Source organism: Carcharodon carcharias, chromosome 14 (genome assembly GCF_017639515.1).
Source record: "Carcharodon carcharias isolate sCarCar2 chromosome 14, sCarCar2.pri, whole genome shotgun sequence".
NCBI classification, from domain to species: domain Eukaryota; kingdom Metazoa; phylum Chordata; class Chondrichthyes; order Lamniformes; family Lamnidae; genus Carcharodon; species Carcharodon carcharias.
The window spans coordinates 127,809,087-127,823,642 of record NC_054480.1 but is presented as its reverse complement, the minus strand read 5'-3'; the positions used below and the strand labels follow the sequence as shown (position 1 = coordinate 127,823,642).

Here is a 14,556-nt window from a genome sequence, read left to right as displayed (position 1 = left end):
ATTATAGGATCAATTCTGTCATCAACCAGGAAGGGGAGAATCTCCTCAGTTATTAATGGAAGTCCCATGTTGCAGGAATACTGAGACACTGGTAGGCTGCCTTCATTCCTGATTAGGCTTAAAATTTCCTTTTGGATGTTTTATAGTATAATGTATGTCACCAACAGCAGAAATCACTGCATTCTAAAATTAACAGCTTCGTAATGTGTGCTAAATTTCATTCACAGACCCAGTGAGGGCTGTGGCATAATTAAACAAAAGGATTTTTTTTTTTAAAGAAACAGACAGAAAAGTTGAGAATCATGCAGTGTGCACAGTCAATTCTTAATGTGGTTATTAATATTGTCAACTGATGGGATTGTGGAAACAAGTGAGGAGCCTATGTGGAAAGCTGACATCTGTAAAATGACATGTTTAATGTCAGATTATCAAACTGCTTCAAGATACAGAAGCTCCCAAGTTTGGTGTTAAACACTTTAATATCCTCTTTGTGGCAAGAGATAAGTACTGTGACAATACAATATTCACTACCGCTGGTCTTGAAACACTTTGCATTCTGCTGCTGAGTATTCAGCGAGGAAAAACAGGCCCTGGACGACAAAACAATGGAATTTCCAGAATCCGATTACCTGTCAAAGTGTGAGAATGTTCAGACGTAGCAATTTTTAGTAGAAGGATCCTCTGAGTGTGGCAGTGATCATCAGCCGACAGCCTACTCCCAGTCTCCCAGAACTTATCTGCAACGTGGCAAGTCCCATTCATTGAAGCAGAGTTGAGGGTTGCAGCTGTTAGATTCTGAACTCACTGCAGCTGAAACAGTCAGCTCAGAGCTTCTCTGGTCGCTTATTCAACGTCTCAGATGGCCACAGAGGAGTTAAATGTTAGAAAAATCCAGCAATATGCAAAGAAACATGGTGTGTTTTCTGGATCCATTGTCTTGTCTTATCCGAAAGTGGCAGTCAATGGGAAATCCCACCTTTCTGCCCCGTCCAGAACTCATGTAGCTCCACTTTGCAGCCAAGATCCCTCAGGGCGGCTTTTGCCAGGTCCTCACAGTCTTGGTGCGTGGTCTTAGCCTGCAGGATGAGCACCTCAGCTCCCATCTGCAAGATCAGCTGGGAGAAGTCAGGATTGCGTGCCACCAGGTTACGGAGCAGCATGCAGGCCTGCTTCTGTAAAGGAGAGAAAGATCAGCCAACGTTAAAATGGAGGTTCAACAATGATACTTGTATATTAATTGATAACAAAATCAAAATACTGGAGTTTGGATGCTGGAAATATGAAATAACAGAAAATACTGGAAAAACTCAGGTCTGGCAGCATCTGTGGAGAGAGAAAGAGTTAATGTTTCGAGTCCATATGACTTCTTCAGTGTATATTAATTGATGTTTAATTGTACTGTATTCAGGTGTTGGGCATTAACTGGGGATTCACTTGTGCTCCTCTATTTAACACCTTGGGAATTACATTTTAATTTTAAGTTTCATTTGAAGTGTTTGTTTTCGTTAGTGGGTCAATAGTGCTTTTCAAATGGGGCACTTAATTGGTAATGGGTTTACAGAAGAGGAATAATAGCAGCAGACTGAAGCTGTGGTTGTTGGGTTTTGGAGGTGCATACTTGTAACATATTACTCTGTAAATAAAAGCTCCTAAATGTCTAAATATTAGGCTCCAGTTCTATTCCTCACTGTCTGACTCTGTGAAAAAGAACAAGCAGTAGACTCTTCAAGCCCCACCTATACACACTCTTTGCTTTCCCCTGCCCTTTTCCTCTCCCTGATCCCTTCCATACCACCCTGTCCCCATCTTTACTCCCTGTGCCCATCCTCTCCCCTTCAACCCTTCTCCTTCCCCTCACCCTACCCAACTTACCTGGACGTTCACCTCAGCTGGGTGTGTCTTCATCGCCTGCAGCGCCATCAGCGCTCCACCACCCTCCATGATCACACGACAGTTTTCTGGTTTCCGAAGGGCAAACATCCCCAAGGCAGCACATCCCTGTTCACAGATCTGCACCAACAGAAAACACAGTCAGTGACTAAACCCTTTGATCCTTTAGAGCAATGATGGTTGGGGGGTGGGATGATAAAGGGACAGAGGTTTTAATATGGCTTCTGGAAAAAAAAACCCTTGCTATTTGTTCTGAAGGAATTTGGACTTCTAAAGGAATGGATTAATTATTGACTAAAGGAGCTGAGTTTGGTTAGAAGTATTAATTCACCAACAAGGCTGACCACATTCAAAAAAATGTTACATAGACTGTCTGGAAGACTACGGAGAAGGACAAAATATGGAAAACACCACGTGCTGTTTCTACAGCATCAGTCTGTGCAATTCTTGGAAAGTTCCTATGAAATCCAATAAATGCCTATTATCTTGAGGAATTACTTATAAAATGTAAGAAAGAACATCCATTCCCTGATAGCTGTTGTTGGGTGTCATCACTACATAAACGCAAAGCTCTTGGTCAGGAGCATAATTTGTCTTCCTGTCACCAAAGAAAAGCACGCTTCATGTGGGAATATTTAGAGTTCTAATGCATGTTATAAAGTCTGAATGCTTCTCCTCCATTGAGAAGTCAGGGTCAGCAGCCACATTCCTCAACCAAGTTCCACATTAGCACTTCCATTGCCTAGGAGTAGTAGAAGCTGAGCAGAGGCTCAAGACCAGAAGGAGCAGGAGCTGAGACCAACTCAAACACAGGTAGAAATTGAAAGTGACGTCAGAATCAATGGAGAGGAGGAGGAGGAGCAGCAGAATCCTGGACAAGTGAGAGGAAAGTTACCTAAAAGTTTGTTTAGTTAGTGAGAATGGTAAAAGAACTGCCCTTCTGAAGTCCATAAGAACACAAAGATAGACCAGAAGAACGCCACACAGAATGTGGATGAATAATTAACCCCTCGGTCTCCCAAAGCAAAAGAATTGGTCATTCAGACCCTCAAGTTATACAATTAATTAAGATTGTATGAATCTCTATCTGCAAACCTTGTTGTATTTTAATGTTAATAAAACCATCTGTTAGAGAAGTTTAAATTCTTTGTTTATTTTGTCTCTGATTATTGTGAAGAGGCAAATGAAACAATATTGTTAAAACTGACATGGTTAATAATTGTTTATTACACAAAGTTTTGATGCTGTCTTTAAAATCTGTCGGAGCTGTACAAAAGTTAACAGCATCATCTTGGTGAGTGGTGGCAACTTCTGAGCATTAATATGATAAATATTGCACCTCCCATACCTTGTCTCTGGCCACATAATCCCAAAATCACATCAGTGCCATAATGCCCTGGACTGTTTTCTTTTGAGAGTAGTCAGTAGCACTGCATCAGTGAGGGATCTAAGTGGGTCTACACATGTGCAAAGAGAATTGAGAGAATATTACTTCCTCTTTGCCTCCCCCCTACCACCAACACCATACATGCACATTAGAATTCGACTCCCTTCATCCACACTTCCATTTCCATTGATACAAAAGCAAAATACTGCAGATGCTGTAAATCAAATAAAAAAACAGAACGTGCTAGAAATACTCAGCAGGTCTGGCATCATCTGTGGAGAGTGAAACAGAGTTGATGTTTCAGGTCAACCTGATGAAAGTTCATCAACCTGAAACGTTAACTCTGTTTTTCTCTCTATCTCCACAGATGCCAAACCTGAGTATTTCCAACATTTTCTATTTTCATTTCATTTCCACTGCCTCTGGCTGGTTTGAAAGATCAGTACCTGTGGGCTTCCCATGTGGCGGTTCATGGCTAACACGATCAGGTCTGTTCCACCAGCGTTAATGATTGCATCCTTTACCTCGTCATTACCTGCAATGGCTCGGAACGCACCCAGTACCTGCTTCACCACTTCCTGTAATTTGAGAAGAGACAAAAGAATACTTTATCATCAGTGGTGCACACACTCTGGTGTGCAGTTGTGTAAGTGAGAGGGGCTGTGCTGTTCAACGTGAGTGCACTCTGCCTCAGAAGGGGTGGAAAGTACAATGGCACTTGCAGTCACCATGTGTACTGATTGAGTTACCAACCTCAAGCAGGAAATGGGCACATAACCAGCTGAGGCGGTTGCCCACGGCCCATGGACTCCTAACCCTGGTCTCAAAGCTGCATTGCCGTAGAACTTGGTCAACCTCTTGTCCCACAAAGAAACCTTCACACCAACTGCATTCACCAAGCCCACTGCCAATGGCTCCCTCAATTCACAGCCTTCAAATTCTTCATCTCCAAACTTCTCTATAATTTTCTTCAGCCTAGCATGCACTATTCATTCTTCTGACTTTGGCCTACCATCAAACCTTTCTCTCTACTCCTACGTCAACAACACAGCCTCTAGCCACCAGACCCCTACACTCTATCCAAATACCTTTGCTACAGTTCTTCCTGAACTTTAAAACCCTCTTTACAAATCAAACCTTCAGTCATCTCCCTAATTTCTCTCTGGTGCTACGCCTGCAACACATTCAAGATACTTGTTAGGTGAAATCATTAAAAATAAAAGCAAGGTTGTTGGACAAGAAGTAGAAAAGTCTCCCTCACATCAAAGAAAAAGATGTCACATGTAAGGATGATTACAGGGCTCCAATGCTTACTGTAACACTTGAATGTCCTCCTCCATCGATGAGGCCAAGCATTCAGGGCTAATGGACACTTAGCCAAGCAGGTTTCCAGGTAACTATTTTTATTTCAGTTCGGAAGAGGTTTACTAGATTGATACCTGGAATGAGCAGGTTGTCTTATCAGGAAAGGTCGGACAGACTGGATTTGTTTCCACTGAAGTTTAGAAGAGTGAGGGGTGACTTGATTGAAGTATATAAGATCCTGAGGGGCCTTGACAAGGTGGATGTGGAAAGGATGTTTCCTCCTGAAGGTGAATCCGGAACTAGGGGTCACCCTTTTAGGACAGAGATGGGGAGAAAATTTTTCTCAAGGGTTTTTTTAAATTTATACACGGGATGTGGGCTCCGCTGGCTGGGCCAGCATTTATTGCCCATCCCTAGTTGCCTTTGAGAAGGTGGTGGTGAGCTGCCTTCTTGAACCGCTGCAGTCCATGTGGTGTAGGTACACCCACAGTGCTGTTAGGGAGTTACAGGATTCTGACCCAGTGACAGTGAAGGAACGGTGACATATTTCCAAGTCAGGATGGTGATTGACTCGGTGGGGAACTTTCAGGTGGTGGTGTTCCCATCTATCTGCTGCCCTCGTTCTTCTAGATGGTAGTGGTCATGGGTTTGGAAGCTGCTGTCTAAGGAGCCTTGGTGAATTCCTGCAGTGCACCTTGTAGATACTGCTGCTACTGTGCGTCGATGGTGGAGGGAGTGAATGTGGTGCCAATCAAGTGGGCTGTTTTGTCCTGGACAAAGCTTCTTGAGTGTTGTGAGAGCTACACTCATCAAGGCAAGTGGGGGGGTATTCCATCACACTCCTGACTTGTGCCTTGTAGATGGTGGACAGGCTTTCGAGAGTCAGGAGGTGAGTTACTCGTCTCAGGATTCCTAGCTTCTGACCTACTTTTGTAGCCACAGTATTTATATGGCTAGTCCAGTTCAGGGTCTGGTCAATGGTAACCCCCAGGATGTTGATAATGGGGGATTCAGTGATGGTAACGCCATTGAATGTCAAAGGGTGATGGTTAGATTATCTCTCGTTGGAGATGGTCATTGTTTGGCATTTGTGTGGCGCGAATGTTACTTGTCACTTGTCAGCCCAAGCCTGGATATTGCCCAGGTCTTACTGCATTTGGATATGGACTGCTTCAGTATCTGAGAAGTTGCGAATGTTGCTGAACATTGTGCAATCATCAGCAAACATCCCCACTTCTGACCTTATGATGGAAGGAAGGTCATTGATGAAGCAGCTGAAGATAATTGGGCCAAGGACACTACCCTAAGGAACTCCTCCAGTGATGTCCTGTAGTTGAGATGACTGATCTCCAACAACCACAACCATCTTCCTTTGTGCTAAGTATAACTCCACCAGTGGATTGTTTTCCGTGATTCCCATTGACTCCAGTTTTTCTAGGGCTCCTTGATGCCACATTTGGTCAAATGCGGCATTGATGTCAAGGGCAGTCACTCTCACTTCACCCTGGGAGTTCAGTTCTTTTGTGAAACTTTGGGATACACTGCCTCAGAAGGCATTGGAGGCGGAGTCATGAATGTTTTTAAGGCGGAGGTAAATAGATTTTTGTTAGGCTAGGGAATCGAAAGTTATCAGAAATAGATGGGAATGTGGAATTTGAAACACAAATGGTTCAACCATGATCTTATTGAATGGCATAGCAGGCTCAAGGGGCCAAATGGCCAACTTCTGCTCCTATTCCATATGTTCATACTTGCTTGTACATTTGAATGTGGGTTTTTTTCTCAGCTCCTTCTAATAAACTAGTTGTAAGAATCCCTGACACAATTGCACAGGTACATGTTCACATTGTCAAGTACTTTCCTCTTTCTACATAAGATGTCAGATATATAATTTAGCATAAATGATTATGAGGAAGAGTAAAATGATAAGTAATAGAGCTTAAGTAAGCCTTTTAAAGAGCAATTGTACAGAATTAAAAGAACAGAAACTGGGCTATGTTAATGCTCAACACAAATCTCCTCCCACCTCATTTCATATCTATCAAAGTACACCTACTCTAATGAACTTCTTTGTAATTCTGACTTCTATCAGATCACCTCTCAACCTTCTTTTCTCTACAGAAAGTGAAAGGACCTGTTCCGCACCCGATGTTCGATGCAGTCCGCTAGCAGGGCTATCATGAAGTTGAGGCCTCCGAGATCCACGATGTCCTGGCAGAACTCATTCCTGACAGCAAGGCGAGACAGCGTGGAGCACAGTTCACTGAGGACAGATGGGTTGTCTGTGAAAACTGAATAAGAAAAGGAAGAATTTGCATTTATCCAGAGCCTTGCACGAGCTCAGGAAGTTCCAAAGCGCTTTACAGTCAATGACGTTCTTTTGAAGTTGGAGACACTGTTGCAATGTGGCAGCCAATTTGTGCACACCAAGCTCCAACCAAGCAACAAACAGTAATGTGATAAATAATGTTGGTTGAGGAATTAAATATTGGGCAGGACACCAGAGAGAACTAACTTTTTCTTCAAAATAGTGGCTGTGGGATATTTTGTGCTCATCTGAAAAAGCAGATAGGGCCTCAGTTTAACACCTCACATGAAAGGCATGTAGCACTCGCTCTATGCTGCACTGGAAGTGTCAGTCTAGCTCAGGAGTGAAGCTTGAATGCACAATCTTCTGATTCAGAGGGGAGAGCGCTCTCCGCCGAGCCATGGCTGAAGGAAGGCGGAGGTATAACAGCAAGTACAAATATTGTTAAATATTTGTTCAGTTGATGGCAGGCTCAGGGCTGGGAGTTATTTAACTGGTTGGAAACATGTTACTCTGCTTCTGTTCTGGGATAGGGAAAAAAATCATTTCCCTCCCTCGAACTTTGTCACCAAAACGTCAATCTGTCTGCAGGCTTTTCTGAAGGCTTAGTCAGTGACAGGGATTCCACTGGATTGGGATACTGAGCTATTTGAAAAGAACGATCCTTAGGTTGTGCCGATCTTGGAAGGGGAGTGATGGTAGGCCTGCTCTACAAGTGGTCTTAGACAATGAGGACAGGGTTGGACATACTGATCATTCCTCAACGCTGAGTGAACTCTCTACTTAAGCTTACACTTGAATGGTCATTTTGACAGTGTCTGAAAGGCAACAAACATAAAGACAGATGGAGAGAAGTATACAAACAAACATGCAGATATATGCAAAGAGATACACACCACAAATAAACATCATCACATATACACTAACGTATACACATTGGGTCACAGTCAAATATACGCAAACGTAAAAGCAATGACACAAACACACACATTACATGAAAGACTCCCTGGGCAGGTTTAGATTCAGAGTAAAGTTCCCTCTCCAATGTCCTGATCAAACACTCCCAGGGCATCTAACCCATGCAATAAATGAATTGAGGTGGACAATTAATGAGGCAGTATGGAGGGAACGCTATTTTTTTTTTGAAATAGGAATACTTAATACTAACACTCAGAGCAAGAACTAGATAAAGATTTCATTCCCCTACCAATCACATCCCTTATCTTAATAAGGCTAATCCCTCCTATCTCTAGTGATATGATCATATTCTTGCTATTCCTGTGACTACAACGTTAGAATTACATAGAATTTACAGCGGTAAAACAGGTCAATCGACCCAACTGGTCCATGCTGGCATTATGTTCCATACAAGTCTCCTCCCATGCTACTTCATCTAACCCTACCAGCAAATTCTTCCATTCAGTTCTCCTTCGTGTTTATTTAGCTTCCCCTTAAATGCATTTATGCTTTTTCCCTCATGCACTCCTTTCAGTAGCGAGTTCCACATTCTAACCACTCTATGGGTAAAGAAGTTTCTGCTAAATTCCCTATTGGATTTATTTACAGCTCATAGTTCTGGTCTCCCCAACAAGTGGATACAAGTTCTCTTCATCTAGCCTATCAAACCCCTTCATAATTTTAAAGACTTCTAATTTTAAAGACTCAGGTCAACCCTCAGCCTTTGCTTTTCTTGAGAAAAGAGCCCCAGCCTGTTTAGCCTTTCCTGATAGTTGTAACCTTTCAGCTTTAGGATGTATTAGTGACAATATTATTCGTTAGGACAGGGTTTCCTGTCGCAATTTCTGTCCCCTACCTTTTGCAGCTTCAATGATGATACGAAGTCCATCGTTCTCCATCACTATCAATTTGGCGTGATCGTGGGAACGGCCGAAGGGCACTCGGATATCGTCATCATAGGTCATGACCCGCAGGGCTCTGCCCGCCTCCCTGACCACATCAGCCTGGGTACCATGGTTCACGATGGCGCTTGTCAGCAACGCCAGGACCCCAAGCTGCACCAGGTCCTGGCGGTTCTGCTCATGTTTCAGGCAGCTGTGACGGATAGCACGGATAGTCCCTGCGTTCAAGGCTGCGTGGTCCCGGTGCTGCTTTAAGATCTCCAGCAGGAGTTGCTGACCCTCCGAGTCAAGGAGGTCTGGCTGACCGTCCAACAGGGCAGCCAAGGCCTGGACTCCCTTCAGCAAGCAGGGTGTGTCAGACAGCAGTTGCTTGCAGGAGGAAAGGACTGTGGGATAGGCGGACTTTTCAGCTGCCAGATGACGGTGAGCGAAGTCAAGGCTGCATTGCTCACTGAAGTTAGTCAGGTGATCCCCCATTTCGTCAAGAGCTAAGAGATCCAGGGCTTTCCGAAGCTCATCGAGGGCCTAAAAACACACAAGTAATCACTTGGTAAGCCAATAACAAATTGTATTTATATAGCATATAATAAACTGTCCAAAGGCACTTCACAGGATCAGAGGGTTGTGGGGCTAGAGGAGATTACAGAGATAGGGAGGGGCAAGGCTACAGAGGAACTAGTAGACAAGGATGGGAATCTAGAAACTTGAGGCATTGTTCAACTGGAAGCCAATATCGATCAGCAAGCAGCGAGCACAGGGGAGATGGGTGAATGAGACTCTTTGTGAGCGATTACAACTTCACCCAGTTGCAATCTCTGTGTCAAAATAAATTATCTCAAACGATCCTCATGTTGAAACAAAGAATCAAGGCAATGTGCCCAATGCTGGCCTTGAGCCATCACATAACTTGCTCCATTTCACAAAACGAACATGAATTAAGCATAGTTCCATCCCCCCAAAAAGGACTAGGACCAGGAGCCACCCAGTGCATCAATGGTTCAAGCAAGGAGTCCATCAACAAGTTATTAACATTGCTATGGTTAATACCATTTAAGCTGTTTCTTGCCAAGAATATTTACCTAAGGCATTAACACTCAATGCATATGTTCTGATTGAGTCCCAAGCCTTTCCCAGCTAGAGAATGGGGAGCCTGTCTCTACCCTTCATCAAACCCCATTCGGATACACTGCGGAAAATGTGCAATAGCAGATCAGGCAGACTTTCCCATCCAACTGGAAGTTGAGCAGAATCATATGGGACTGAATCCATGTCTTCGCACTGTCTGTATGTCAGTCATGGCTCAGTGGGTAGCACTCTTGCCTCTGAGTCAGAAGGTTGTGGGTTCAAGCCCCACTCCAGAGACTCAAGCACATAATTCAAATAGTTTTGAGGGAGCACGGAAGCGTCAACTGTCGGGTGAGACATGAAACTGCAGCCCCAGTAGACATAAAAGATGCCATAGCACAATTTGAATAGTAGGAGTGCTCTCCCCTTTGTCCTGGACGATATTTATTTCACAACTGACATCATTAAAAAAAAGATTATCTGGTCACTATCAAACTGTTTGTGGAAGCCGGTGTGCAAATTGGCTCACATGTTTCCTCCATTAAACAGTGACTACACTTCAAAAATACTTCACTGGATGTCTAAGCCTCTTTCAATGGTTGTTGATGAAAATCCACATGTCAAAGGGATAGGAAATCAATCAACCTGGTGGAGCAGGACACTGATGGATGAACACGCTGACTCAAAGACTCCCATCTGATATCTCCCTCTCCCTGGGTATTTGCATCAAAATATCACCAGTCCATCCAAAGAACTGACAACCCGAGCCAGGATCTCTATCACTTTGTAACCAGAGGTGAGCAGAAGTAAAGCAGTGGAGTGGGGAGACTGCACAGATATGGCTGTCCTCTGCTTTCAGTACAGCATGGCTATGATTGAAAACTCATTACATGGAGAGAATTGCAAGTTGGTGCTAGACAAGCAGGAGTGGTTTGTCTGCATGTATATGGAAAGCTGGCTGAGAATAGTGTTCTCCCCAAAATCCACAAACAGGATTGTCCTAGTAGACTGATCGTGTCAGCCTGTTCCTGCCCCACGGAACTCATTTCTTCTTATCTTGACTCCGTTCTCTCTCCCCTTGTCCAGTCTCTTCCCACCTACATCCGCGACTCCTCTGATGCCCTACATCATATCAACAATTTCCAGTTCCCTGGTCCCAACCGCCTCCTCTTCACCATGGACGTCCAATCCCTCTACACCTCCATCCCCCACCAGGAGGGCTCTCCGCTTCTTCCTTGAACAGAGACCCGAACAATCCCCATCCACCACCACTCTCCTCTGTCTGGCTGAACTTGTTCTCTCACTGAACAATTTCTCCTTAAGCTCGTCTCACTTCCTCCAAATTAAAGGTGTGGTTATGGGTACCCGCATGGGCCCCAGTTATGCCTGTCTCTTTATGGGGTATGTGGAACATTCCTTGTTCCAGTCCTACTCAAGTTCCCTCCCACAACTCTTTCTTGACGACTGTTTTGGTGCTGCCTCATGCTCTTGTCTGGACCTGGAAAAATCTATTAATTTTGATTCCAATTTCCACCCCTCCATCACTTTCACATGTTCCAGCACTGACACTTCCCTTCCCTTCTTTGACCTCTCTGTCTCAATTTCTGGTGATAGACTGTCCACCAATATTCATTACAAGCCCACCGACTCCCACAGCTACCTCGACTACAGCTCCTCACACCCCGCTTCCTGTAAGGACTCCATCCCATTCTCTCAGTTCCTTCGCTTCCTTTGCATCTGTTCAGATGATGCCACTTTCCAAAGCAGTGCTTCTGACATGTCTTCCTTAGCCGAGGTTTCCCACCTATGGTGGTTGACAGGACCCTCAACCGTGTCCGACCCACCTCCTGCGCCTCTGCCCTCACACCTTCCTCTCCCTCCAAGAACCATGATAGGGTCCCCCTTGTCCTCACTTTTCACCTCCACCAGCCTCCGCATTCAAAGATCACCCTCTGCCATTTCCACCAACTCCAGCATGATGCCACCACCAAACACATCTTCCCTTCACCCCTCCTGTCAGCATTCCGTAGGGACCATTTCCTCTGGGACACCCTGGTCCACTCCTCCATCACCCCCTACACCTCATTCCCCTCCCACAGCATCTTCCTTTGCAATTGCAGAAGGTGCAACACCTGCCCCTTTACTTCCCCCCTCCTCACTGTCCAAGGACCCAAACACTCCTTTCAAGTGAAGCAGCGCTTCCCTTGCACTTCCTTCAGTTTGGTCTACTGCAGTCTCCTCTACACTGGAGAGACCAAACGCAGACTGGGTGACCGCTTTGTGGAACCCCTTCGGTCTGTCTGCAAGCATGACCCAGACCTTCCTGTCGCTTGCCATTTCAATGCACCACCCTGCTCTCATGCTCGTCCTTGGCCTACTGCAATGTTCCAGTGAAGCTCAACGCAAACTGGAGGAACAGCATCTCATCTTCCGATTAGGCACTTTACAGCCTTCCGGACTGAACATTGAGTTCAACAACTTCAGATCATGAACTCTCCCCTCCATCCTCATTCCTTTTTGTTCCCCTTTTTTGAAATTTTTATTTTTTAATTTTATATATTTATTTCTTTTCCCACCTATTGTTATCAATATTTTTAAATTTACTCTCATTAATTGTTTTATCCCCACCTTTTAGCCTATTTTGATCCTTGCTCCCACACCGTCCCCTCCCCCCACCCCACCCCCACTAGGGCCATCTGTCACTTGCTCATTCTGCTTTCTACTCTTAATGTCACCATTAGCACCTCCTTTAGCCATATCACCACCATCAACACCCCTTCAACCTTTTGTTTATGACATCTTTTGGAATCTCTCCTTTGCCTCCACCTACCACTGGCCCTCTATCCAGCTTCACCTGTCCCAGCCCCCTTAAACAGTATATATTTCACCACATTTTTACTTCTCTTTAGTTCTGAAGAAGAGTCATATGGACTCGAAATGTTAACTCTGTCTTTCTCTCTACAGATGCTGTCAGAACTGCTGAGTTTTTCCAGCAATTTTTGTTTTTGTCTCAGATTTCCAGCATCCGCAGTATTTTGCTTTTATCTGAGAATAGTGTTGTCAAGGGAACAAGATGCAGATGATAAATAGGAGAGGGAATCTTTGGGCATGCCCAAGAAACCTGTGCAGGGAGGAAGAGAGAAAGCATTGCAGTTTGCTGGTTACAATGTGAAAAGGGCAGGAGAACTAAGCAAAGCTGGTATCACAGAAGAGAAACAGTGCAGGAGAATTAAATGGTGTTAAAGACTACAGGAACATCAAGGAGGGATAAAGTGACTTGGTCACAGTCACGAAGGACTGCAGTCGTGACTTGAACCATGACAGTCTCAGTGCAATGACAAGGGAAGGAAATAGATCTTAAGGGATTTGTACAGGGCTTGGTAAAAGGGGTGAGTGGTCAAGATCCTAGAGGCAAAGATTAAAAATAAAGCAGTAGTTGGGGAGCTTGGAAGTATTAAAGGTGGGACTTTTTAAGGCAGAGTAAGGACATCATTTCTGAAGGGTGGAAGAATAGTGCTTGTGGAAAGGGAGTTGCTGATGATTTCAACAAAAGAAATATGGCTGGTGGTCCAACATTTGGTTTGAAGGGGACTAAAAGTATATGACTATCTGATATGAAAAACTGTTTCAAAACAAATGGAATCTCACTTTTTGAAGAGAGACACCATAGAAACACACCTACCATTTGATAGCTTCATCTTAAGAAAAATACGAAGAGATATTTTTAAAATTACATCAGAAGCATGCAATCTCTCACACATTGCCATCACCTGCAGGACATTATGCTTCTGGTCGCTGGCTTCTGCAGTTGTATTCTGGACAGCTTTCACTACATTGATGAGGTCGACACCTACAGGGAAAGGAAAACAGATCCCAAAAAAAGTTAAAAATCTCCAGCACTATCAATTATTTTACTGAGCAACTTTAGTGCATCGGACCCCAATGCTCCTTTTTAACTATTCTTGGGATGTGGACGTCACTGGGAAGACCAGCATTTATTACCCATCACCAATTACCCTTGAGGTGGTGGTAGTGAGCCGCCTTCTTGAACCACTGCAGTCCACACGATGTAGGTATACCACGAGTGTTTTTTTTCCTGTAGTGGTTTTATACAATTGAGTGGCTTTCTGAGGGCAGTTACGAGTCAACCATATTGCTGTGGACCCCTGGTCACACATAGACTAGACTGTGTAGGGGCAGCAGATGTCCTCCCTTGAAGGACATTAGTGAACCGGATGGATATCTACAACAATCCAGCAGTTTAATGAGGCTAGTATTTTAGTCCAGATTTATTAAATGAATTTAAATTTCCTCAGTTACCATGGTGCGATTTGTACTCATTTCTCCAGAGCATTAGGCCAGGCCTGTGGATTACTCATTGAGTAACAATACCATTATGTTATTGTCCCCATAGTGCTTTGTCTCAAAGTGCCTTTGTACAATCCTTTTACTCTGAATATTCCAAGCTTCACGCACCTTGTGACTCAAATTGTTGTATTGCTTCATTCAAAGCCTCCTCTGGCTCCATTTCAAACTCGGTTATGTTTTCTCGCACGACAGAATCGAATGTCTCCTGAGTGATCCGTCTGCTCGCCATTCTTCTGTAAATTTCACTGCCTTACAGTGGATCTCTGTGACTTTTTTTTAAATGTATACTTAGAAACTGTAAAACGTACCAATGGATTTGTTAGCGGCATGTACGTAAAATCTCAGCAAAGGTGTTACTTTATAATTCGGTATTT

At 44.1% G+C, this 14,556-nt stretch overlaps 1 protein-coding gene across 1 annotated transcript; it reads right to left on the bottom strand.

The window, feature by feature from the left end:
- Positions 1 to 460: 460 nt before the first annotated feature.
- On the bottom strand, positions 461 to 14,418 carry armc6 (armadillo repeat containing 6). Its single transcript, XM_041204218.1, has 7 exons — positions 14,291 to 14,418; positions 13,585 to 13,664; positions 8,704 to 9,274; positions 6,728 to 6,873; positions 3,724 to 3,855; positions 1,873 to 2,010; positions 461 to 1,172 (listed from the first exon to the last, which is right to left on the bottom strand). The coding sequence occupies exons 1-7, from the start codon at positions 14,409 to 14,411 to the stop codon at positions 960 to 962; spliced, it is 1,401 nt and encodes a 466-aa protein (XP_041060152.1). The 5' UTR covers positions 14,412 to 14,418; the 3' UTR covers positions 461 to 959.
- Between the last annotated feature and the right edge of the window lie 138 nt (positions 14,419 to 14,556).

Excerpts from the sequence above, each read along its gene's own strand:
- armc6 (XM_041204218.1), bottom strand. The coding sequence starts at position 14,411 with ATGGCGAGCAGACGGATCACTCAGGAGACATTCGATTCTGTCGTGCGA. Across the intron at positions 9,275-13,584 it reads AGAAGCATAATGTCCTGCAG|GCCCTCGATGAGCTTCGGAA; the intron begins GTGATGGCAATG and ends GTGTGTTTTTAG. Across the intron at positions 1,173-1,872 it reads CAGCTGAGGTGAACGTCCAG|AAGCAGGCCTGCATGCTGCT; the intron begins GTAAGTTGGGTA and ends TCTCCTTTACAG.